At 44.9% G+C, this 27,376-nt stretch overlaps 1 protein-coding gene across 1 annotated transcript; it reads left to right on the top strand.

The window, feature by feature from the left end:
• On the top strand, positions 1-26,111 carry vgll4.S (vestigial like family member 4 S homeolog; the record flags this gene model as incomplete). Its single annotated transcript, NM_001092291.1, is given in 5 exon segments — positions 1-374; positions 14,827-15,016; positions 23,054-23,264; positions 23,544-23,667; positions 25,613-26,111. Coding segments are annotated over 5 exon segments (876 nt in total). The 3' UTR covers positions 25,882-26,111.
• Positions 26,112-27,376: the final 1,265 nt, after the last annotated feature.

Below are 27,376 nucleotides of genomic sequence, written 5' to 3'. Positions count from 1 at the left end.
CAGGATCAGACTGCGTGTCAGTGCCGAGGAACTTGCAGCGGGCTGTGAGGCGCCTTTTCCCTCTCTCCTCCCCCTTTTCCCGTCGCTGTTTGGGAAGTGCCCGAAGTCCAACAGCCGCTTCCGACCCCCGAATCGTCCGCTTTGTCCGCCAGGAGCGACTGTGCGACTTCCTGTGGCCTTTTGTTGTCGGCCCTGCAGTTCGGCTTTAGTCGGAATCTCTCGGGAAGACTCGGGCGCCTTCGTGTGACTGTGCGAGTGACGCAATCAGCGCTGTCTCCTCCCCGCTCACCCCATGCTCTGTGTGAAGATGGATCTGCTGAACTACCAGTATCTGCACAAGATGAACAATAACATCGCCATCCTCTGCTATGAAGGTAACTACATGTCCCACAATCCTCAGCTCAGCATGCTACTCCTTCTCGCACTTACACTGCAGCTGCTCCAGTTCCACATTAAGTGTCTGGCTGAGCATGCTGGGAAATTGTAGCTCAGCCCTGTGACGTGTGCTCTCCCCTCCCCCCGGATCTGTCACTTCCTCTTTATTGTCTCTCTGATACTTTCTACTGACATTTCCTTTTTATTCCTTCCTCTTCCGCCGCCTCTGCCCTTTATCTCTATGTCTGTATGTCTGGGGCTGTTATTTGGGGGAGATCTGTATGTCTGGGGCTGTTATTTGGGGGAGATCTGTATGTCTGGGGCTGTTATTTGGGGGAGATCTGTATGTCTAGGGCTGTTATTTGGGGGAGATCTGTATGTCTGCTGCTGTTATTTGGGGGAGATCTGTATGTCTAGGGCTGTTATTTGGGGGAGATCTGTATGTCTAGGGCTGTTATTTGGGGGAGATCGGTATGTCTGCTGCTGTTATTTGGGGGAGATCTGTATGTCTAGGGCTGTTATTTGGGGGAGATCTGTATGTCTAGGGCTGTTATTTGGGGGAGATCTGTATGTCTGCTGCTGTTATTTGGGGGAGATCTGTATGTCTAGGGCTGTTATTTGGGGGAGATCTGTATGTCTGCTGCTGTTATTTGGGGGCGGGGGGTTATCTGCTGCCAGGTGCTCCGCTTGCGTTTATAAGGAACGTCCCATAAATCAGCGTATAAATCCTATAAATACTCGAGTACTTTCCTGCTGTTGCCAACAGGAATGTTCCTTTCCATGCGGATCTGTTGGAAGTGGCAAATTGCAACCCTCCAGCTTTCCTGAACTTCAAATCCCACCATCCCCTAAAGCCCTGTTTCTTAGCATTGGCTCCCCAGTTTTTACACAACATCTGGGGACCCATTGTTACAATGCAGGGCCCCAAAGGCTCAAGGGCTTGTTAGTTATAACTGATGTACCCGTCTACTGTTATACTGCGCTGCTGAGTATGTGAGTGCTCTAGAAATGTAACATCTTTTGTTTGTGTGGATACAGTTAATCTTTATTCCTTTATAAGTGTAGCTGCTGCAGTACTACAACTGTCCACCTGAGCATTCTGGGAATTGTAGTTCTGTAAGCATTGTACAGCCCCAGTATGTGCAAAGAACTTTCTTTTGCCTCTGGACAAACGTATTTCTCTGTTGGATCCTAGATGAGCACTCCACTGATCCCCCTTGTAAGCAGCAGTCCTGTCCTGCTTTATGGCAGCTGAGATTCTAGCTATCTGTATAACAGAACATTCTGTCCCAGTGGCTGCACAGATCCTATCTGATCCCCATTGTAAGCAGCAGTCCTGTCCTGCTTTATGGCTGGGTTATATCTGAAACCTCCCAGAGGATTTTGTTGTGTAACATTTACCTCTGACATAACTGTCAGTTTGTCATTACTCTGACTTGAAACATAAGAAAGCTCAGTAATACAGAGGAAGCAACTGTCTGGCTTTACATTGTTCATTTCTTACAACTAGTATATCTATTTATATTTAGTTATAGAAAGCTCTCCCAACACTAATAATTTGCAGTAGTTGCCCCCGTTGCAGGTCTGAGGTTCCTGGTGACACAGGGGCACTCGGCCGTGAGTTTGTTTTGGAAAAAGCTCTGACTCAAGATAAATCGGCTTTAACTGTGGTCTCTACTATTAATCCCTGGCGAGTTCTTTCCTTGGCTTTATATGAGGAAATGTTTGTATCTGAGGGGTCTCGGGGGGGAAAGTTGCTTGTCATCCTTGTTTTTGTTTAATTTATAAATACTTCTTAGTCTGAAAACACGCCTCACGTCCTGCTGAGATGCACCATGGGAAATTACCCAAAAACCCTCCTTGGGGGGATGGATAGACTGATATGCAGATATGAAAATTGAGCTGCCAGTGCCCTGAGACTGGGGGGCAGAAGTCTCCCCCTTTTTACTGAGGGACTCTCCTTTTCTTACTTGCCAGTCCCCCAAGGGTTTATGATTGTTGGCAGCAGGGGATTTGGGATCCAATTAATGAGGCGAGTTGTAATGGGACACTAATTGGGATAATCGCTGCTCTTTTGTTCTCATTAATTACCCCTGTCTGAGTTCATGGGGGAGTTTGTATTCCCAGCAGCTCCTCATTCTCCTGTGCTGAAGGCTTTTTCCTTTCTCCTCAGTTGTGTCTGTGCTTGACCCCAGTCCTGTTGGGAGAGGCTGATGGGGGTCAGTGAGGGGCCTTGTTGTCCTGTTGTCAAAATGAATTGATGACTTGACTGTTCCCAAGGCATTTCCCCATCAGTCCCTTCTCTGCAGTACAAACCAGATGGTGGCGCTGTTCTGTTGCAGCCCAAATGGGAAACAGTGGCCTGTGGCTGCTACTGGTGGGAAGTGGTACTGCACCTGAGCATCGCTATACCTGTTCATTCACCTTTATCTGCAGCTCAGAGTCCCATCAGAGACTGAGCTTTCTGCCCTGTTATATTGTGCCCGTGCTTTGCCAGCATTGTACCCACATAGATGCCAGCTGAGGGCATGTACTGCTTGGCACCTATTTGATCTGTGAGGGGCATGAATTTGTGAATTATTTTGCCATGAGTCGCTCAGCAGATTCAGCCCCGGCTCTGTGTTTCACTTACCAGTTTGCATTAAAGACATTTGCCGGCAAGATCCCCTTACTCTGTGGGTACAGAGAGAATATTGTTCTTCCTAAATGAGTGGATTGTTCCCATGGGGGGGAATGGGCTGAATGGGATGAGATTCACCGGCCGCTCAGTCCTGGGCCTTTTCTACTTACTGACATGTTCACTACAGCCCACGCCTGGGGCAATAGCGCAGCATAGTGTAGGACTGCTGGGAGATTTCTTATGTTCAGCTGCTTATTGGTCCATATAAGGTGCCTGCCCTGTGAATAAGCCCCACAGTTTGGACTTGAACCTTAAAGCGAATTCACGGGCGCCATCTTCTTCTCTTCGGGAATAGAGCGGAGTATCGACGCATGCGCAGTTGGATCAATCTTCTGTTTCGCAGCAACTGTGCATGAAGAGAAGAAGATGGCGCCTGTGAACTCTGCACGACAGAATCTGCACCGAGGGGTAAGAAAAGCTTTAGGGGTATTTGCCAAGGGTCACACCTAGGCTCCGGGGGAGCAGGGAGGGGGTCTTTGTAGGGTAGGGGGTAGGGTTTTTTTATTAAGGGTTTGGTTCTCCTTTAAAGGAGCTGTATCAACGCTTGTGTGAAATAATGCAACTGAATAGCATTAAATGCTGCATCTCCCAGTAATGGCAGCACCCATGTCTCCCGCAATACCCACGGGGCAAAGGTAAAAGAAAGCAGTTTGGCATTTTGGTGTTTTCTGCAAATTATTCCATCTGCTTTCTCATTGCCAGGACAGTCTGATTATTGCTGAACTTCCAACCCCCACAGCAAATAATTGTCCCATTGTGACAGACGCAGTTCTCCCCCCCTGTCTGTACATGAGCCGTGCAGATGTCTCGGGCTTGTGATGGCATCTCTCCCAGTGTTTGTCCCCCATCCCCCCTCTCACAATTCAGTGGCATCACTCTGCTCCATACAATGGGGTTACAAGGAGCATCTGGGCACTTGCTGAACTCGGCAGGATTGGATGTTGCTCAGGACACAGGTTCCTGTTGGCTCGGTCCTTTTATTCCTCTTTGTTCCACGTCTCAGCCAGACATTTGGCTCCTTTTTTGCCCCCGGCCTTGCCCGGTTCAGCTGGTGCCACCCTGTAGTTGCGCTTGTCAGTGTCCCCTAAAATCTCCTCCTTTCCCCAAAAGCATTTTCCCTTCTGCTGCCGTTTTATCCCCTTCAACTGCTTCTCCATCAGGAGTTGGTGGGGTTAACGAGGGAAGGTTACAATGCGTTTAAGTGTTTGAGAGTCAGATTTTCATCTAATACAGAGAACTTGGCTTGGGTGCCTTGTTCTGAGGGATTTATTGGTGGCAAATAAATAGTCAGACTTTGTCCTTCTTTCCAAACTCCTTAAAGGGATACTGTCATGGGAAAAACATTTTTTTCAAAAGGAATCAGTTAGTAGTGCTACTCCAGCAGAATTCTGCACTGAAATCCATTTCTCAAAAGAGCAAACAGATTCAATTTTGAAATCTGACATGGGGTTAGACATATTGTCAGTTTCCCAGCTGCCCCCAGTCATGTGACTTGTGCCTGCACTTTAGGAGAGAAATGCTTTCTGGCAGCCTGTTGTTTCTCCTACTCAATGTAACTGAATGTGTCTCAGTGGGACCTGGATTTTACTATTGAGTGCTGTTCTTAGATCTACCAGGCAGCTGTTATCTTGTGTTAGGGAGCTGCTATCTGGTTACCTTCCCATTGTTCTGTTGTTTGGCTGCTGGGGGGGGGTGATATCAGTCCAACTTGCAGTACAGCAGTAAAGAGTGATTGAAGTTTATCAGAGCACAAGTCACATGACTGGGGGCAGCTGGGAAATTGACAAAATGTCTAGCCCCATGTCAGATTTCAAAATTGAATATAAAAAAATCAGTTTGCTCTTTTGAGAAATGGATTTCAGTGCAGAATTCTGCTGGAGCAGCACTATTAACTGATTCATTTTGAAAAAAATGTTTTTTCCCATGACAATGTCCCTTTAAGTAGGAGAAATAACAGCCTGCCGGAAAGTAGTTCCATCCTAAAGTGCTGGCACAAGTCACATGACTGGGAGCAGCTGGGAAATTGACAATATGTCTAGCCCCATGTCAGATTTCAAAATTGAATCTAAAAAAATCAGTTTGCTCTTTTGAGAAATGGATTTCAGTGCAGAATTCTGCTGGAGCAGCACTATTAACTGATTCACTTGTTTAAAGAAACTTATTCAATGTACCTTAATTAATCAATCATTACTGTAAATCACACATTTGTTTCTATAATCCTAATGTCTCAATTGTACCCTAACCTTTAGTTTGTAAACTGTCACGTGTAGGGTCCTCTTATCGTATTGTATCTGTAACCCTTGTTTGTTATCCACCATTTGTTCCCCGTTTGTTATAAACTAAGGGTAAAGCCCTGCGTAACCTGCTGAGAAGCTGCTCATTGGATTGATCTGTCCTGAGTTCCAGCAAGAGAGGCCGTCAGTCTGTCTCTGTCTGTCTCATACAAGGGCTTATTAAAGTGCCGGCTCTGTCCCTTTTTGCTCAGAGCTGAATGATTGTCTGGAATGTGCAGAGAGAGAAGTTGTGACTGTCAGGTGAGACGACACTCAGTCTGGGGCCCGAGGCAACAGTGTGACTGGCAAGTCCCATTCTATTCTTACTAACAGGGTCAGGGGGCAGAAGGGTTAATGGAGAGACGATGGATATGTCTAACTGTAACCTGAAACCTGAATCCACCTTTACCTGCCTGTGACATAATGGTCTATTTCTCCTGTGTGGGGCTGGTACAGGTGATCACATGGGCAGTAGCCAATGAAACGACCCCTGCACTGGGCGAGGGCATGTGCCACTCTGGGATCAATAGTCCCACAGGAAAAAGCCTTTCCAGGTATCACATGACTCGGATCCCTGGCAACAAGCAATGTTTCACGCCTGAACTTGAGCACTCACCCAAGGAGGGTAATGACTTTTTGTACCGTCCTGTGTTTCCTTTCTATAGAAAGAACCTGACTTTGGCTAATGATACTTCATTCTGTGGCCAGTTTCAGGTGCTGATGGGGTTGCCACCTGGCCGGTACTTTATTGGCCTGACCAGTAAAAATGCTGGTTGATCCCAATGTTATTAATAAGGAAAAAATATATATTGGAAGGGCTGTATTTTTTTTTTTTCCGGAAAAGGTGGCAACCCTAGGTGCTGAGTGAGTGTCAACTGCTTGGCTCGGTGTGTATATTACTGGAAGCCACATGGAAGATTGAGTTTGGGGTTTCTGCTGCCAACACCCTGTTTTGTACTGTTTGTTGCCTTTATGCATCAAGCTGATTGTTTATGTGCTGGTAAAGTATGGGCGGAGCCTGCTCTTATAGGGGTGCAACTGCCACATAACTCCGCCCCACACTGCCTTTAATAAAAGCAATAATTCCACTGTTAACTCATGTATCATTAAAAGTTATATACTCCGCTCACCTTCCATCCCTCTCCCACCTCTGTATTTGATCAGGCACGGTCCTCTCCAGACAGCAGTGCTGTAAGTAAAATATCATCATCATTTATTTATATAGCGCTGTCAAGATACGCAGTGCTTAAAATATCAGGCACAGTCCTCTCCAGGCAGCAGTGCTGTAAGTAAAATATCGGGCACGGTCCTCTCCAGGCAGCAGTGCTGTATTGAGATATAAAGTCATGTTCCATGTGCAACTGAAGTGCCACTTATACCTCCTCCCAAAACTTCTTTATTGAGCCGCTTTGCATTCCACACAACTCAACTATTTCTATTCATTCCTGGGATAATCATTCTGCTTTGGAAGTTGTGCAGTTACTGCACTGTAGAATGGCATGTCTCAGGGTATGCTGGGAGTTGTAGTTCAGTGTGGACTTCAGACCCTTGTGTTCGGTCCCTACATGTATCTAAATGACTCCCCCCAAACCCCAGCAGATGTCACCCGATCTGATTGGTCTGTACGTTCTTTCAAAAGGAGAATCATTGTGGCCGAGGAGTGTGAAGGCATCAAAGGCAGGAGAGAGACGGTGCGGAACTTACTCCCCATTGTTTCTCTTTCATTGTTTGATCTCCGGAGTCTCCCCAAAACATCTCCTGGTCACAGCATAGACTGGGGAAGTTCAGGGATAAACACTCTGCGCCTTTGATCTGCTAATGACTTTGGCTCCTTTGAAGTTCAGGACTTTGTCCTTCCACGAAATTACTGGAAAAGGTCAGACCTGCAGCTGAACTAACGCTCTCCTCACTGGATTTCTTACCCCTTGGTACTTCTTCCTCTGTTACGTTGTGTCCGTGAATCAACATAAAATAAATCAAATAAAGTACAAAAGAAACAGATCAGCCGACCCCTGACAGCAATTGTATGAAAGTTATGTCTGACCAAAGCTAGTGACAGTCTCCCACTGAAAATCGTACGATCAGCAATACACGCAGAGATATTACCCGCAACCGATCTCCGCCAGACGAAAAATGTTGGGACTCTCCACACACGGTCCGAAAATCGTACAATTCCTTGATTCGTACAATCAGATCTTTGCGTCTATGGCCAGCTTAACATTGTGTCCATTCCTCTGTTACACTGTGTCCGTTCTTCCCTCAGACTGTGTTCGTTCCTCTGTTGCGTTGTGTCCGTTCCTCTGTTGCGTGGTGTCCGTTCCTCTGTTGCGTGGTGTCCGTTCCTCTGTTGCGTGGTGTCCGTTCCTCTGTTGCGTGGTGTCCGTTCCTCTGTTGCGTGGTGTCCGTTCCTCTGTTGCGTGGTTTCCGTTCCTCTGTTGCGTGGTGTCCGTTCCTCTGTTGCGTGGTGTCCGTTCCTCTGTTGCGTGGTGTCCGTTCCTCTGTTGCGTGGTGTCCGTTCCTCTGTTGCGTGGTGTCCGTTCCTCTGTTGCGTGGTGTCCGTTCCTCTGTTGCGTGGTGTCCGTTCCTCTGTTGCGTGGTGTCCGTTCCTCTGTTGCGTGGTGTCCGTTCCTCTGTTGCGTGGTGTCCGTTCCTCTGTTGCGTGGTGTCCGTTCCTCTGTTGCGTGGTGTCCGTTCCTCTGTTGCGTGGTGTCCGTTCCTCTGTTGCGTGGTGTCCGTTCCTCTGTTGCGTGGTGTCCGTTCCTCTGTTGCGTGGTGTCCGTTCCTCTGTTGCGTGGTGTCCGTTCCTCTGTTGCGTGGTGTCCGTTCCTCTGTTGCGTGGTGTCCGTTCCTCTGTTGCGTGGTGTCCGTTCCTCTGTTGCGTGGTGTCCGTTCCTCTGTTGCGTGGTGTCCGTTCCTCTGTTGCGTGGTGTCCGTTCCTCTGTTGCGTGGTGTCCGTTCCTCTGTTGCGTGGTGTCCGTTCCTCTGTTGCGTGGTGTCCGTTCCTCTGTTGCGTGGTGTCCGTTCCTCTGTTGCGTGGTGTCCGTTCCTCCGTTGCGTGGTGTCCGTTCCTCCGTTGCGTGGTGTCCGTTCCTCCGTTGCGTGGTGTCCGTTCCTCCGTTGCGTGGTGTCCGTTCCTCCGTTGCGTGGTGTCCGTTCCTCCGTTGCGTGGTGTCCGTTCCTCCGTTGCGTGGTGTCCGTTCCTCTGTTGCGTGGTGTCCGTTCCTCCGTTGCGTGGTGTCCGTTCCTCCGTTGCGTGGTGTCCGTTCCTCCGTTGCGTGGTGTCCGTTCCTCTGTTGCGTGGTGTCCGTTCCTCTGTTGCGTGGTGTCCGTTCCTCTGTTGCGTGGTGTCCGTTCCTCTGTTGCGTGGTGTCCGTTCCTCTGTTTAATTACACTGTGTCCAGCACCTCAAAGGAATCCCCAGGTAGCTGCAACACCCAAAGGGAACCCCTCTCGCATCTTATTATCGTGTATTTATAAGACGCCAAAGCTTTACATACAAAACCAACAAGAGGTAAAGAGCTTACAATCTAAAAGGAGAAGGGATAGTAGTTTTTTACAGCAATATTAACCAAACTGTTTTCTTTTGTGATTCCGTTAGTTGCGTATTCCACCCCAGACGCCTGTTTGTAGGGCCACTCCCAGAATGCTTTGTGCTAAGTTGGTTCTTACAGGCTGGGACATGCTGACGGCTCTGGACATTTTGTTCTCTCATTAAATACTCATTTTGCCTGAATCTGCCCAAACTTGTCCAGGGAGAAATAGCAAATTTGTGTTCCCCAGTGTTGTGTTTTCAGGTCCCACACTGGATGTGGCTGATCAAGGCCTGCGCTGGGTATTCGCAGTGGGAGGAGCTTGGCAGAGCCATACACACACGGTGGATCCTGGCACAGAAATAAATACACATTGTTGGGACACAAGGGGTCAGATTGCTTTTTACTGACCTGCCACAAATAAATGCACAGAGAAACGTTTCCCTTACAGGCTCATTTGTCAACATTAGCGATGTAGCGAACTGCCGATTTGGTGTTCGCTAAAATCGTTCGATTCGAACGATCGAAGGATTTTAATCGTTCGATCGAACGATCGAAGCATTCGATCGAATGCTTTTCATTCGATCGAATGCTTACAATCGTTCGAACGAATGGAAATCATTCTATTTTTAGCGGTCGAAGGAATTCGAATGGTCGAACGATTTGTATTCGAATCGAACGCGAACTCAAAATGCGAACGTCGCGCGACGTTCGCGAACATTCGGCGGACGCGAACGGTCGAAGTTCGCGCGAACAAGTTCGCCGGCGAACAGTTCGCTACATCCCTAGTCAACATACAAATTTGTAATTTAGGGGTTTTTATGTGAATAAAATTTAAATTTGGAATTAAATTTTAACGTTTGTTTATTTAGTAAAACATTTGAATCTTATAAACTTGATGAATAAAAAGCTTGAATGGGTCAAATTCATATTCTGCACTTCATTTTCAATGGGTCCAAAAACAATTTCTTATGTTTTGCCCAAGAAGACTCCCATTGACTCCTACGGGAACTCACAGGATTTTAGGCCACGAGGTTCTATATTCTAGTTCAATTTGAAGAAATGTCTAATATTCAATTAGGAAAATCTTAATTAAAATTTATGAGTCGCAGTGCCCCCCCCCCCAAAAAAACCCTGTAAAATTGTGGTAGAAATGCAAATTGTATCATTGTATGAGGCCGTGGTGTGTGGCCAAAACCACAGACACAATTTCACGTCCGTGGATCAGAAGAAGAGACTCAGTGGCTCCCGCGTCTCAGTGATGGGGGGTTTGGGTCGTAGATGGAAACTAGCGGGGTACAGGGAATACCTGGCATATTTGTGATGCCAACAAACATATTGAGCTCTGTGCCCCCCCAGGGATTTACATTGGGCCTCACCCAGTGGAGTTTTTGTGGGTATTTGAGATATATGTTTGTGCAAGTAACCTTCCCTCTATTCCTTTATTTATACATATGGGAGGGAGCTGCCATGTTGTTTGCAGTGTGAGGGTTTATGTTGTTATTCTATAAATGATTGTGCCTTTGAACACACATTCCCACAGCTAAACACATGAACCTGGAAAAATAAATCCTTGTGTGTGTTTGTTGTCTGTGCTGTGGTTTCCCTCCTGGTTGTGCTGAGAGGTGCAGTTGCACAATACAACAAAGGCAGTTTGTAGGGGTTATTTGTGCATCAGCTGCAGCCGCAGCCCAGGAATCTCTCTGTATAAACACAGGCGCTGTTGTTTGGGTGTGAAGTCACAATGTGGCCTGAGTTAATATTTACTTCTGTCTGGGAGTCCAGGAGGAACTGATGTGTAATCTGTGAGTAGTGATGTGTGCCAGGGCTGCTGGGAGTCCCGAACTTCAATACCGACCTACACTCAGTTACACTCCCTGACCTTTATATACAGGATTATAACTGCACAACCCGGCCTTTATATACAGGATTATAATGTCATGCTTGTGCCTTTATATACAGGATTATAATATCATGCTTGTGCCTTTATATACAGGATTATAATAATCTTATGATCGTGCCTTTATATACAGGATTATAATAATCTCATGCTCGTGCCTTTATATACAGGATTATAATAATCTTATGATCGTGCCTTTATATACAGGATTATAATAATCTCATGCTCAGGCCTTAATATACAGGATTATAATAATCTCATGCCCGTGCCTTTATATACATGATTATAATATCATTCTCGTGCCTTTATATACAGGATTATAATAATCTCATGCTCAGGCCTTTATATACAGGATTATAATAATCTCATACTCAGGCCTTTATATACAGGATTATAATAATCTCATACTCAGGCCTTTATATACAGGATTATAATAATCTCATACTCAGGCCTTTATATACAGGATTATAATAATCTCATACTCAGGCCTTTATAAACAGGATTATAATAATCTCATACTCAGGCCTTTATATACAGGATTATAATAATCTCATGCTCAGGCCTTTATATACAGGATTATAATAATCTCATACTCAGGCCTTTATATACAGGATTATAATAATCTCATGCTCAGGCCTTTATATACAGGATTATAATAATCACAAGCTCAGGCCTTTATATACACTATTATAATAATAATCACATGCTCAGCTCTTTATATACAGGATTATAATAATCTCATGATCGTGCCTTTATATACAGGATTATAATAATCTCATGCTCAGGCCTTTATATACAGGATTATAATAATCTCATACTCAGGCCTTTATATACAGGATTATAATAATCTCATGCTCAGGCCTTTATATACAGGATTATAATAATCACATGCTCAACTCTTTATATACAGGATTATAATAATCACATGCTCAACTCTTTATATACAGGATTATAATAATCTCATACTCAGGCCTTTATATACAGGATTATAATAATCTCATACTCAGGCCTTTATATACAGGATTATAATAATATCATACTCAGGCCTTTATATACAGGATTATAATAATCTCATACTCAGGCCTTTATATACAGGATTATAATAATCTCATACTCAGGCCTTTATATACAGGATTATAATAATCACAAGATGGGGCCTTTATATACAGGATTCTAATTGCTTTGGCCTTTATGGCACAGGGAGTGTGTATTAGGGTTGGCTGCAGGGAGGACAGTTTAAATTGGTAAATATTGGAAATGTTTAGTTCCAATTGGGCCCCGTATGCCATTGTGCTTATTTACAGGATTCTTTTTGTATTCATTCTCGTTTTCTCGTGTGCATTGTTGCATAGAGTGGTTTCTGTGTATATAGGAAATATAAATGATTATGTACAAATGTTCATTCTCTCTGCACATCTATGAACCCTGTGGTTAAACTCGCCCATAATCACATAACGTGTTGGGGTTTTAACCCTTTGTGCAGAAGCATTACAGGCTGCCATAGGCTGGAGGTAAGTGGCCTTGTGAAGGGTTGCGGGGATTCCCTGTGTGTATATTTCTAGTCTGTGAGAGAGGCAATAAAGTCTGCTTTGTCAGTTGTAGGAGGGCTTGTACTTTGTATCTGTAGCTTCTTGTGCAGTTTCTCTTGTGGGCGCCCAACCTTCTCCCATGTGCCCTTCTTGTGTATGAGCTTTTATTCTCATTATTCTTTATTGCTGCAACACTGGCAGGTTCATCTCCAGGCTGAATCCACTTTGCTTTACCTCTGCATCTCCTCTATGGAAAAGATGCTCAGTGATTGCATACATATGGCCAAACGGTGATGAAGAAAGAATATGCTAAGTAGTACATTGAGCCGGCTCTTCCATGTGCAGCCTGTATCCAGATAATGATCCTGTTAAGGTGGCCATACACAGAGAGACAACATCTGTAAACGAGCGGATCTCTCCCCGATATGCCCACCTTGAGGCACGATTGGATCATAATGCAGGCCTACGGTCAACGAACAGATGTGGTCTGCGATCCAAAGGGATTTTCAACCCTGCCCAATCAATACGTGGTAGACTTTCGGACAAATATCAATCGGGAAAGCCCGTCGGAGGGCCCAATACACGGGCCAGAAAGCTGCCGTCTCCACTTTTATTGGCCGGGGTATGGCCACCTTTATTCCTGTTATTCTTTATTCCTGTTTTATTCCCATTTATTCCTGTTATTCTTCTTTATTCCTGTGTTATTCCTATTCTCCTTTATCCGGCCTGAGGCCTGCCAGTACCTTCTCTCTCTCCATTCTGTAAGTGGAAAATTACAGAAGGCTGTCGGATTCTGGGTCACTTCATGCTCTGTGGTTAAATAACTCGCAGCTCTCTGGGTTGGCACAGAATGTGTTTGCACTAGGGCCAGGCAATCATTTAACTTGAGCTTTTTCATGGGCACAGTCACAGCTGGAAAAATATTCCAGTACAATGTAAATAAATCTTTCTATACAAGCCTGTATTTAGTGGTGTCGCCCAGGGGAAGACCAGCTTTGCCTTCTTCATTATTTATATAAAGTACAGCTGAGCATTTCCAGCTCTCGTGTATATACACTAACTACCATCAGCTTGCACTCTTATCCCTTCTACCCTTAACTCTTCCTACAAGGAGCACTGACAAGTACACTTTCCAAGGCAGGGCAAACAAAACCACTGAACATTATCATATATAACCCTCTCCTCTACTAGTCCAGGGGTTCCCAACTTTCTTTTACCCATGAGCCACATTCAAATGAGTTGGGGAGCAACATAAGCATGAAAAAAATCCCTGGGGTACAAAATAAAGGCTATGATTGGCTATTGATAGCCCCCTACAACTGGCAGATACAGGAGGCTCTGGCAGTACAACAGTGTTTTTTTTTTATGCCTCCAAGCCTGAAATTCAAAAATAAGCCGCTGCTTTGGGGTCACTGGGAGCAACAACCAAGGGGTTTGGGAGCAACATGTTACCCATGAGCTACTGGTTGGGGATCACTGTCCTAGACAATAACCCGGCACTGTTAAAGCTTATGTTTATTAAAAATAGATTAGGGGTAACTACTGTATGTTGCAGTGGTGATCAATCCTATTCCATTAGCACAACCCTCTTTCAACAAAACTTGGGAGACTGAGTAAAATGTCAATAGAAAGAGAATGGGATGATATGAGAATCTGAGAACCTTGATATCTAATTGCAGAAAGTACAAAGCCAACGGATCAAATGCTGAAACTGAGACATTTCATTGGTTTCTGAAAAATCTCTGCTCATTTTGAATTTGATGCCATTAGCATGTTTCCAAAGTTGGGTGATGGGGAACAAAAGACTGAAATAAGTCTGTGACCCACTGCACTGAGGGTAAATATATTACATATAAACCTGATCCAGAAACAACACCGTCTTCTCTGGGCCCAGGCTTATGGAACATGACCAAAGGCCAAGCTGGAAACGCTCCCGTGCTCTGACCAATCAAATTCTTATCTCTACATAGTTCAAAAGCCGGCAGCATCTGTGATGGTATAGGAGGTGCATTGGTGTGCATGGCATGGAGAGCTGGTACATTTTGGGGTGCACCCTGAAATATTGAGCATCTGAAATCCTTTCTCAGACGAGAATGGGCCAGAACCCAAGAAACTGGACTCCTTGCTTCCCAAACGGTTAGAGTGTTGGGAAAAGCAGAGCTGGTGCAACACCCTGGGAAACATTTCGGAACAATAAAACATGTTGCCGGCATCAAATTCAAAATGAGCCGAAATTTCTCAGAAAACAATAGAATTTCTCAGTTTCAGTATCTGATACGTTATCTTTGTTCTATTTGCAATGCAATATCTGGTTTCATAGATTTGTATATCATCACATTCACTTCTTATTCACATTTTACTTTCCTTCCTAACTTTTTTTGGGGACAAGGTGGATTATGGTGTGTTATTTGTATTGGATGCCAAAAGCATAACACGTAGCCTTCTATTACCTGGTGTAGCAATGGCAGTGGTATTGAACTACATATTGGTATTTAGTGATTTGTACAACCCCCTTCATCTGAATTTTTTCTTTCCATAGGGGAAGCAGCATTACGGAATGACCCCAGGGTCCAGTCTCTCCCCATGTCCTCTGCTCTATCCAACCACCGGACAGCTCCTCCCCCCATCAGCCCCAGCAAACGAAGGTTCAGTATGGACCAAGGAGACGACGAACTAGAGTGTGACAACGACCATGTCTCCAAAATGAGCCGGATGTTTCCTCCGCACTTGTAAGTTCCCTTTGTGATACAATGTAGCACCCTCAGTTTACCTTTGTGATACAATGTAGCACCCTCGGTTTACCTTTGTGATACAATGTAGCACCCTGGTCTTGCCTTGTGATACAATGTAGCACCCTGGTGTTGCCTTGTGATACAATGTAGCATTGTGTTTGGCTGCTTCCACTATTTTTGTGTCTTTGAGTTAAGCTTTCGATACATACAGAGATCCGCTTGTTTGGCGACATTGAGGTGGGTGATATTGGACTGATCCAATAGTGGCCCCTAGGGCCCAACAATTGGATCACAGAGAGGATAATAAGGGGCGGTCAGATCAAGGACCACATCAAGAACCGATATAGTCCTTGATCAAACTGAATTTTTAAACCAGTTTGATTGAAATCTGGTTGAAAGTTGGGAAGCCCCTACCCAATAAGCTGCCGACTTAGTCTGTTAACCGCTTATATCGGCCCATGTACGGGGACCTTAACTGTGTAGATCCCTGGTCATTTTGTTGTGATACAATGTAGAACCCTGGATTTTTCCTTTGAGGGGTAGTTTTAGTTAGCCAGGCATCAGGGTAGGGCAATAAACACATTTGCAGCAAGTCTTAGCCTGTAGCATCTGAATTGTGCCTGAAGGGAAATATTCTATAATTAGCTGTATTGTATATATTCAGCTGAAGTCTGTTGGGGGATGCTGGGAGTAGGGTAACCTAAAATATTAGCGGGGGGGGAAGCCTACACTCAGGTGCAGCTGCTGAGCGGACACATGATCCCACGGCAGTTATGGGTATTATGTACTAGTGATGTGTGAGCCGACCTGATACTTACGGGCTCAGGCCGACCTCGCTGCCCCATTTGCAGGTCGGGTTCAGGTTGAGCTTTTCTGCCTGCTCTCCCCACCCGCGACCTCACACTCCCGGGTTCCAGTTTTATAGGCGCAATTGCCAGCCATGCCCCTTTTGTGATGTCATCAGAGAGGTGGGTTGGTGCGGGTCTAGAAAAGAAGTTGGTTGCGGACTGGCACAGATCGGGGGCACTCGTTTTTCTCGACCTACACATAATTATTATGTACAGCATATTTCCCATGGGATCATACATTTATATTAGAAACCACTAAATATAATCCAAGAGTCAATAAAATAAAATAAATGGGGTCACTGCCCCGAGCCCTTGTATTTGTGACCCACGTGCCTCTCGTGCCTCCGTGAGGGAAGTGACATCAGCCGGCGGCTCTTTGATAAGTGAGATCCTTTTCCCTGGGAGCTGCTTGGGATTCCTGACATGCCTTCTGCTCTTGGCTTCCCTGGGATCAGTCACAAGACATGGAATTTCTTATTTACCTTCAGATACATCAGAGCTGTTTGTCACTGGCTGGGCCTGCAGGCTGGGGTGCTACAAGCCACCCCCCGAGCAAAAAGGCCCAATAGTGACAGAAACCTACAGCTACTGGGCCCCTTTAGTATAGGGGGTGGATCATTAACCTTTTCATGGCCGTGGACTCCGCATTAGTCAATATAAAGGCAGCTGAATGGGTTTTTGGTCTGTGTAACTGCTGACAAATCCATGGTGTAAAGCTGGCCATAGATCCAAAGATTTGCTCACGCGAATCTCCGTTTTGTACGATTTTCAGGCCGTTTGTGTGGAGAGTCCCGACATTTTTCATGAGATGCCGTTCGGTCGGACAGGTTAGAAAATGTTCTGTCGGCTGCCGATAATATCTCTGCGTGTATTGCCGATCTGACAATTTCAGTTGGAGACTGTCACCAGCTTTTGTCGGACATAACTATAGTACAGAACATCGGCTGATCTGTTCTTTAACTACTTTATTTTATCTGAATGGTCAGTGGCAGGTCGGGAGATGGTACTGAAGGATCGTTCGTCTGTTATGAAGGTAAATTTGCCCGTCTATAACCTTGGCCAAGAGCAAGTGTTGCCTTAAAATGTTACTGCAACTCTGTGTCCAGTGAAATCTGATTTGATCTTGGACCAATGTCTTCTGAGATACATTGTCATCAACTGATATATCAATGATACCTTGTCATTCGGATATTTCTATTGGCTGGAGGTCAGTTGTTGAGGAGACTGCTCTGGAGGTGATACAATGCGTCTTTCGGATTTTTCTACGGGTCGGGGGCCAGTAATCGAGGAGACTGTGTGTGTGTGTGTGTATGTATCTGTGCAGGAGAGAATCACAGCTACACCGCAGACAAGGAATTTGCACTTATTTTTCTTCCGAGTCTCATCTAGGTTTTGTCCCAACATGCAAGATGCCAGGGGCTCACATTGCTGCTTCGTCCTTCCAACACTTGGGGAGGGATAAGAGGTGTTTTGTCTTTCCTTTTGTTGTCAGAACAGTGGCCCCACAAGCCTGTTTGTGACGGTGTTTTCATGTGATGAATTTAAAGGGGACTTTACTCAAATTTAAATATTTCATTTTGGTTCCCTATTACATGTTTGGTAACCGGATAGATATAATAATGTGCTCAAAACCAGAGTAAAGGTGGCCATAGACCTAGAGATCTGCTTGTTTGGCAATGTCTCCAAATGAGCAGATCTCTGCCCGATATATGTGGGCAATATCAGGCTGATCGGATCGTGGGCCCTAGGGCCCAACGATTGGATCATAATGCATTTGATACGGGATTGCATGCACGTACAGATGCGGCCTAAAACCGACTGGATTTTTTAACCTGCCTGATTGAGATCTGGCCGACTTTCATCCACATATCAATCGGGCGCCCGTCGGATGGTCCCACACACGGGCCAATAAGCTGCCGACTCGGTCTTTCGGCAGCTTTTATCGGCCCGTGTATGGGAGCCTTTAGTCACTGACACAGAGCTTACAATCAAAGTGTCTCACCCCAGGCACAGTTTTATCAGGACCAAGCTGATCTGTATATTTTTGGAATGTGTCATGAAAGCCAGACGGACACAGGGAGAATTTACAGACTAGTTGCAGATATGTTCTCTGGTGCAGCAGGCACAAAGCAGATTGTGTAGAGGATTACTTCCCCTTTATTAGACTGTACTGTTATTAATGGCACTGAGGCTACAGCTTGGCCTGTCCCAGGGAGGAGAGTCTCTCATTAGCAAGATCACGTTTAATTAGATTTTTCCTCTGTGATTGACGTCCCCATTCCACGGGCTACTCTGACCCCATACCCGGGTCGGACAGTTGAGCTGCAGTTGTCGGACAGACGGAGCCATTTTCTTCTTTTCACAATTCAGCAGCGAAACAATGGGCCCCTTTATCCCCGGCAGAGACTCTGCTCCCAAGTGCTGACATCAGCCGTTTCCAAACACGACGCCCTTTACAATTAAGAGTCCTCACCCCCAGCCGACAGGCTTTTTCAGCAGCCCCCCCCCCTTGCATGACATTTTGGCTTTGCAAAGTCAGTATGATGGGCTGAATGGTCTAAAAGTCATGGGCCCAGATATTGGGGGACACGTATATAATAGGACTGTGCTGGGAGTTGTAGTTCATCCACAAGTGCAGATGTTGGGACGGCCTCTTCTGCTCATTGAGTTTGGGGTTTAATTTACAATAAGCTTCTGGGGGAAATCTGCCTGTCGCCCCTTTTCTTCTCAGTGTTGCTTTATGGTCTGTGCTGTTCCCTGTACCTGATCCCAACTGAGCTGCAGGAATCCATATTGGAGACAAAACAACATATTGGGAGTTTGTAATGTTTATATCATTTTTACCAGACGTAAGGAATAGTGATCCAGTTTATGGAAAGATCCCTGATCCAGAAAAACCTAGATCCAGAGCTTTCTGGATAGTAGATCAAATACTCTTTTTCCTCTATTCATACTCTTTATGACATCATAACAAATGCCTGGTTGCTAGGGTCATTCAGACTAGTAACCAGATTGAGATTTATATTCCAAACATGGCCACTGCTGAACTGTAAAGGGGAACATGTTTTTGGACAAATGAGCTGACAGCTAAATGCACAGTGAATGACTGCCGGTCAGTGATCTTCTCTCTCCAGGGCATAGGCTGGGGGACTGCTGCATGGGAAGGGGTTAATGGCAGCTGATGGGTTGCTAGGAATGAGGCAGACCGGATACAACTCTGTGACTCTTTCCCTGCTGTGTGAGTCTATACAAGAGGCTCAATCATTTCTGATGATGGGATTACACAGAGTTGTCCCAGATTAGGAATCTGCAGTCTGACCCTCTGGCTGGACTACAACTCCCAGCATCCCTGCTACAGCCGCAGCTTGCATTAGTTACCCCCACAGCAGTTTTCTTGTTACTAAAGAGCAGGAAGATATTTATAGAGAAGTCTTAGCCGTCATCTGAGCAAACGGTGAGGTTTTAGGGGCATTTCCGATACACAATATCCCCTCCATGCTGCAGTTTATTAACAGATGTTTCCTGAGGTTGGACAGAGGGACGAGAAGAAGGTTCCCCCGCCCAGGGGCAAATCTGTTATGGAAACTGTTGCTACAGACATTGACCGCCATTTTAACTCTGTCTGCTTGGCCCCCCCGCTTCTGAGCTGGTCCCGTTCCTGAAAAAAGGCCTGAAACGTCGCTTATCCAGGTCCTGCCAGTGTTCCAATAAAGGCATTTTTATCTATAAGAAAAAAATTGTGGTGCTTTACTTCAATCAATACTGGTCCCGTTCCTGGACATGTGATTTATGGAGATTAAGGGGTTAAATGACGAGAGTCTTTGGACTGAGTAGACGTTGGTTCTGACCCATTGCAGAGGATGAACGAATCACCGCTGGTTGGAGCTTATTAATAATAACCAACCCTCTCAATAACCCCCAGTGAGCCTGGGCAGATCCAGTATGATGGGGAGTGCAAGAGTTAAATTAGGAGGAGCAGCAGCATTTATTGAGGGTGTGGGGGGTTGTTATTGTGTATTGGATATTGGGATTGGCTGGATCCATACGCCCTGTACGGGGGCCCCCGGTGATTTCCGTGTTTTGTTTGTACTGTCCCACCCTAGAGAGCGTGTCCTACATGACAATAACAGGGGGGGTGTGGGCACAGGATGATTTGGGTGAGGAGACTGGGACATGAGTGCCACTTGCAGTACCACTTTCCACCAGAGGCTGATGGGCATATGTCTTGCACAGACTCCAAGGAACAGCGCCCCCACAGAGAAAACCAATTCAAATGCAATAAAATAACTCCCAGAAGAGCAGTGCAATGACCTTGTACTTGTCCTTTACTGGGCAGTGTGGGAAGAGAACACAGGCAAATGAAGGCTGAGTGGGCACTGCGTATACTTCTATATGTGACCTTTATTCCCATGTAATGGTGCATCGCTCGGACACATTGTGAGAGAAGTTGCACAGAGCCGAGAGCTCTCGGAGTTGTGTTTGGGTTTCACCTGCACCACAGGCCGTCTCTCCCAGCTGCTTCCTGAGAGGACTTTTATACTGACATGGTGCCTGCCAGAGTTGTTTTTTTCTTTTGGGAAAGGGCCGAGTGCCAAGTTAGAGAGGCCCCGGGATTTGTTTGCAGGATGAGGAGCTGCCGAAATGCTGAGCGTGAGCTTTGTATAAATCCTTTCATTTCCATCTCCTCCGATCTTTCTCAGTCCACATGGCAACACCGCACTTACAGATGCACTTCATTTCAGGCCTGTTACATGAGGGGCCACATAATAACTTAGGGGCGTCACATGACTCTAATATGGAGCCTGCTATGGTATCATGGTGGCCAAATTGAGGGTTTCCCTTTATTAGTGCTTCCAGCAGAGCCTCACTGGGGCAAGTGTCCATGGTGCTGCCCCCCCGGAGTTTAGTGGTTTGTACAGGGCTCATATTTAGCAGAACTAATTAGTGCTGCTTCTGATTCCGGTTGTGCTGGGCGAATAGTATTGATCGTTTGCTTAAAGGCAGAGCCATTAGATGAGCCAGGGAATAGTCGAAAAGGTCTAATTTTTTTGAAGTACTGTCTCTTTAAAACTTCGACTTCGACCATTCGCCACCTAAAAGCTGCCGAAGTGCTGTTTTAGCCTATGGGGGACCTCCTACAACCTGTATGGGGGAGTTTGGGAGATCGAAGGTCGAAGTTAAAAAAAACTTAGAATCGAACGATTTAAAGTAGGCCGAAATCGGCCCACTTCGACCCCAAAAAACTTCAACCACCATTCGGTTGGTCTTTTTGAATTCAAAGTTTTTTTAACTTCAACCTTTGATAAATATGCCCCTAACAGTAAGGTCTGGCCCCTCTAGTGTATCTGATTTAAGAATGAGTATGGTTTCCAGTCTCCCACAATTCCTTAATTTGGTTCCTCAGGCCTCTTTTTTTTCCAGGTCTTCCTAATCACTATTTCCCAATGATTTTTCATTAAACCCCAGATTTTCCTCTCTAACCCCCTCTTCTTCATATTCTCCTGTTCCCCAACTCCCATTTCTGTTTAGTTTCCCCTCCATGAGCCAAATAAGCAGTATAGTATGTATGTATGTATGTATGTATGTATGTATGTATGTATGTATGTATGTATGTATGTATGTATGTATGTATGTATGTATGTATGTATGTATGTATGTATGTATGTATGTATGTATGTATGTATGTATGTATGTATGTATGTACCCTGTATGACGGTGGATCAATCTCTTTGCAGTTTATTGCACTGATACACTAGCCAACCCTTGCAGATATCTGACTCTCATGTCCTTATTTGTTCATATTTATTGTTCAGCTGGATATTGTATGTACAAGGTTGGGCTCACTGTAACACACACCGACCCAAACCCACCTCTAGGGAACCCACACGTGCCCAAGGCCCTGGGGGTAGAATGTTACCGACAGGGTGAGCTCCCCTCAAAGTAATGCACAGGGGCTCAAGGTGGTAGGTCTGTTGATACCAAAAACTAGCTTTATACAGTTGTGTTCACAATAATAGCAGTGTCTTTTAACAAAGTGACCAAAGCTCCAAATCCTTATAATAGGTTTTATTTCCATCCAGGCAAATGCATTGGGAACACTGCACATTCTATTCCAAATCAAACCAGGAAGACAAATGGCTGAAATGTGTGTTATTCCTTTAGAGAAAGTGAATATTAGTCCCTCATTGTTCTTTCCCAACTCATTGACTGGATCAAGTGAAAGATGTTTGTGTTGCTTTGAATGAGGGAACTAATATTGAGTTGTATAACAGTGTTTGTGCTGCACATCTGGGTTGTATGGACTCCACCAACTTCCAACAACCTCTTCCACAATTCCAAATGCTTCTTGCTTTTGCCTCACACCCCATGTCACCCCTCAATCTTGTTGGTGTGGAACCAAGATGTCGCTCAGTTACTGGGGTGTTTGGGCTCGTTGTCTTGTTGAACCCCCATTTCAAGGGCATTTGCTCTTGGGCATAAGGCAACATGACAAGTAATTGGATTGAAACTGATCCCTGGTATAAAGGGATAAATAGACCCAACACCAGAGTATGAGAAACACCCCCATATCATGATGCTTGTGCTTCACTCTGTACTGGGGCTTCAATTCAGTGTTTGGGGGCGTCTGACAAACTGTCTGTGACCCCTACACCCAAAAACAACAATCTTGTTTCATCAGTCCACAAAATGTTGCTCCATTTCTCTTTAGGCCAGTCAGTGTGTTCTTTGGCAAATTGTAAGCTCTTCAGCATATGTTGGATTAGGTTCGGCCAGGCACAAGGATTCGGCCGAATCCTGCTGAAAATGGCAGAATACCGAACCGAATCCTGCATTTGGTGCATCCCTAGTTAGTTTCTATGACTCTACGACACATATTTAGTAAATTATTTGCCAAGTAGAAATCTAATTTCTACCAAAAACAGCTATTATTCTGAACACAGCTGTATAAACCCGAACATCACTTTTCTGTACAGACACCTTTGCTGTTTTCCAAACCGTTTTAGGGACCCCATGTGCAGCAGAACTGAACTAGAGGCAACCCCTTCTCCTTTTTTACTGTAAGCTCTAATGAACAAGACTAATTCATGTATATTTGATCATATTGTACTGCACTGCCAATTCACTTTCTAGAGAACTAGTTTGTAATAACCCCAAATTTCATTTAATTTATTTTGGATTTGTCTAGAACCAAGAGCCTTAATGGGGAATATCGAAAAGAGCACAGAGACCGGAGCAGGAGCCCTATTGAAAGAGCAGCAGCGCCGACCATGAGTCTCCACGCCAGCCATTTGTATGGTATCCCACCCCTGGCAATGGATCAGCCACTGGCACTTACCAAAAACAGTATGGATGCTTCGCGAAACATGGGAATTGTGCCCCCCATGGAACGGCAACAGGTGCAGCAACTACTTTTATTTCCACCAATACACATGTTGGACTGTAACTTCTTGTGGGCTTATTATTGTTAGAAATATTATTTAATAGATTGTATCTTTTAGGGGAAAGTGTCTGTGGGCTCAGAAATAACTACTCGTGTGACACTGCATCACTTTGCAAAACTTCATCCTCCCTCCACAAATGTTTCTTTGTTGCGGATACATCGTTCATGTTCTCCCCAGCAAATGTCGATTTTTAGGTACTAGTGACTGAAGGCGCCAATTTCTTATTCTTTGCAGAACCGACCTTCTGTGATTACGTGTGCACCAGCGAGTAACCGGAACTGCAGTCTGTCTCACTGCCCCGTCACCCACAGTGGCTGTGCCTCTTCTGTGCCAGGCAACTTCCGACGGCCATCGAACAGTGAGTACGGTTTGTGCAATTCAAGGGGATTGAGGTTAAAGGGATACTTTCATGGGAAAAAAATTTTTTCAAAATGAATCAGTTAATAGAGCTGCTCCAGTAGAATTCTGCACTGAAATCCATTTCTCAAAAGAGCAAACAGATTTTTTTATATTTAATTTTGAAATCTGACATGGGGCTAGACATATTGTCAGTTTCCCAGCTGCCCCAAGTCATGTGACTTGTGCTCTGATAAACTTCAGTCACTCTTTACTGCTGTACTGCAAGTTGGAGTGATATCACCCCCCTCCCTTTCCCCCCAGCAGCCAAACAACAGAACAATGGGAAGGTAACCAGATAGCAGCTCCCTAACACAAGATAACAGCTGCCTGGTAGATCTATGAACAACACTCAATAGTAAAATCCAAGTCCCACTGAGACACATTCAGTTACATTGAGAAGGAAAAAACCGCAGCCTGCCAGAAAGCATTTCTCTCCTAAAGTGCAGGCACAAGTCACATGACCAGGGGCAGCTGGGAAATTGACAATATGTCTAGCCCCATGTCAGATTTCAAAATTGAATATAAAAAAATCTGTTTGCTTTTTTGAGAAATGGATTTCAGTGCAAAAGTCTGCTGGAGCAGCACTATTAACTGGTGCATTTTGAAAAAAATACGTTTTCCGATGACAGGACCCCTTTAAACATATAAATTGTCAGGCAACAGTACCAGCCCCATAGATTCAGTGGTTCTTTGTATATTTTGGATCTGAATCCTTCCATGTATTGTCCCTGTATTAGAAGGGTTAAATCACTCCAGAGATTTGGCTTTTACTGTCCCGGTTCTGCCGAGTCATTTAATTATTTTTAGCTTTGAATCTTATTCAACAATGACAGTGTTGTCCTGGTATCCGCTGGAGCTCTTGGCGTGTGCAGGTAGGTCACTGCAAGTTTGTATTTGTTGCAGTGCAGCCATTAGGGGATCAGTATTCACTACCCGCTGGCAAGTCGTAGAAGTTCAAATGTGTTTCTTTAAAGGAGACATTCGGGGGGGAATTCACAAAAGTGTCGGTAAAATAAGTAACCCCAGAAGTGGGTCGACAAATTTTGTAAAATGTCGTACGAACGGCAAATTCACAAAGGCAGATGTTACCATCTCTGAATGTCTCGTAAGTCCGACAATTTTCTGAAATGTCGTATATCTTTTCATCGTACAAACGACATTTACCAAGACTTTTCAAAAAACAATTTGACCGACATTTTCATTTTGGAGAGCCTAAAGTGTCTGAAAAATTGTCTGTAAAAAAAAAAAAAAAATGAGTTTACGAGTAATTCATAAAAATGTCGGGGAAAAAACACGCCCACTTTTAACGACACTAATTCAAAAAGTGTCGTACATGACGGAAAATCGGTGGAGAAACTTTCTACGACATTTTAGACATTTTTTCGTTCCTGACCCTTTTGTGAATTCCCCCATTGTGTAAAAAAAAAAAAAAACAAGAATGTACCAGTGCATTATACTCATTTAGATATAGAAGAATTGTGCTTAAAAAAGTCGTGTTTCAGGCTGATTTATTGAACATTTCAGCAAAAACCCTAATAATCCCTCCCTTCTCTTCCACTTCCTGCTCCTGAATTCCCAGGCTGTGCACTCAGCTCACTGCACTGTAGGACAGGAACCAATCAGCAGCTAGCAGGACCTGATAGGGAAGTTCTGGTGCAATTATGCCCAATCCAGGGGCTCTCCACGATCTAAAAACCCTAGTGCTCCAGTTCTGATTCTTCACTTTACAAGTGATACTGTAGTTTAATTTAGCTCTTGTTAGTAAATCATGCGCCTGGTTGCTTCAGGTTCAAATCCGGCAGCAGGTAACCCCGATAAGCAATAGCGAATAGTGGTTCTTTGGTTAGAAAATTCCAGTGAGATTGACTTCAGGATAATGAATATTTCCCCCTCTGTTCCTCCAGCTACGACTGCCTGTGACCCAGTGGTGGAAGAGCACTTTCGCAGAAGTCTCGGCAAGAACTACAAGGAGCCAGAGCCCGTGGCCAATTCTGTGTCGATCACTGGTTCTGTTGATGATCATTTTGCCAAGGCACTTGGAGATACCTGGCTCCAGATCAAAGCTGCCAAGGATGGTGGGCCTAGTAGCCCTGAATCTGCCTCACGTAGAGGTCAATCATCCGCGTCGGCTCACATGATGAACCACAATCACTCCCCGTCTGTCCTCTCTTAAAGAGACCATCAAAGAAGCATCATTAAAGAGCGAGTGATATGACTGAGCTACAGACCAGTGTCGGGGGAAGCGCATTGAGTTGGCTTTTCTTTAATAACTTGTATACGTAACCTGGCGTTTCTCCGATGCCTTTACTCTCTAGCAGGAACAGTTGTTTTCTAATATTCTGCCTCTGTTACCAAAGAAACCTCCACTGCAAATTTGCCGCCTGTTCCGAGAAAAAAAAAAAATCAACGGAGACTTTCATTGTGCAGGAAGAGACGCTTTTGCGAAAGTGGTTCCAACACTCTCCCTCCTTGCCAGCATTTGTTGTGTTCTTATTGGCGTGAGTGTTCCCCTTTCTCTAGTTGAGTTACGTTTGTTTGTATTTACTTGAAAAGGATCATTAAGTCTTGATTTGCACTACAGAGGGCCAGGGTGGGGTTTGCCTGGCCGACGTTTCATGAGAAGCGAATATTGAGAAAGGAAACTGCTAGAAACAGAAAGGAAAGGTTTGAGGGACGTGACTCTCTGTGTAGAAAGGGGAGAAATATAGAGAATTTAGAACTGTTATACTTCTCTTTTCCAATCTTCTCTTTGGCAACGGACTGCGGATTTTCTCTGAGACTGGCGTTGTGTGTTGTTTTGGTTGGCAGACAGGTCCGATTGGATCTCTCTGTATTCCTTATGGGAAAATAAAATAGCTGGTATCTATTCTACACTTATTAAACTCCTCCGCTCCTGGACATAGTAACTTACTGCTGGCACAGTTTAACTTTGGATAAGATTTTAGTTTGGTTGCTACCGCTTTCTCGTGGTAACCAGGCTGAGCCTCCGGATAGGCCAATCCTAATCAATTTATTAATCTATGAATATGTGTGGTACAGGACGCTTGGGCGTTCGTCTTGGTAAGCAATGACTTCTTGTGCCCTTTGCGTGTGCTTGGTGAGCTTGTGAGTGGAACCGTATTTAACGGGCTAAATCTCTGTTACATGTTAGACTGGGCTGCTGTTTCATGCCATTTTATTTAACCCTATGTGGAAGCCCAAGCCAAGGGTGTGTACATTCCTCTTTTTAAACCCCTGCCCCCTTAATTGATGTGACTACATATAAAATAATTCCTAACTTAAAAGGTAAAGGCAAAGTAGACCCGGTTCATTGCTTGGCTTTGTAGAATCTAGTCCTTGTGTACAGTGTAACATTCCGGTGATGTTAGAGAATTTAGCGCATTATATACCACTGGGTTTATGATAAGAGCGCAGGTATGCATGGGTAGTGATGTTGTGTTGCAAAGCACGTTGTGTTGGCACAAGCTACTATATTGGAAGAGAGAGTCTGAGACTCGCTCATTAGGTGTTGAACCAAGAAAGGGTCTCGAGGGGTTAAACACATTTCACAATCCTCATTCTCGTTAACGCTTGGCATCTACCCAGTACACGCCTCTTTCTTTTTTTTTTTATATATATATATAAAGGTAACTATCAGACCATCATTACGCTGTGCGTAACGTATGTAC

This window comes from Xenopus laevis, chromosome 4S (genome assembly GCF_017654675.1).
Source record: "Xenopus laevis strain J_2021 chromosome 4S, Xenopus_laevis_v10.1, whole genome shotgun sequence".
In the NCBI taxonomy this organism is placed as follows: Eukaryota; Metazoa; Chordata; class Amphibia; order Anura; family Pipidae; genus Xenopus; species Xenopus laevis.
This window is presented reverse-complemented; position numbering and strand designations above follow the sequence as displayed.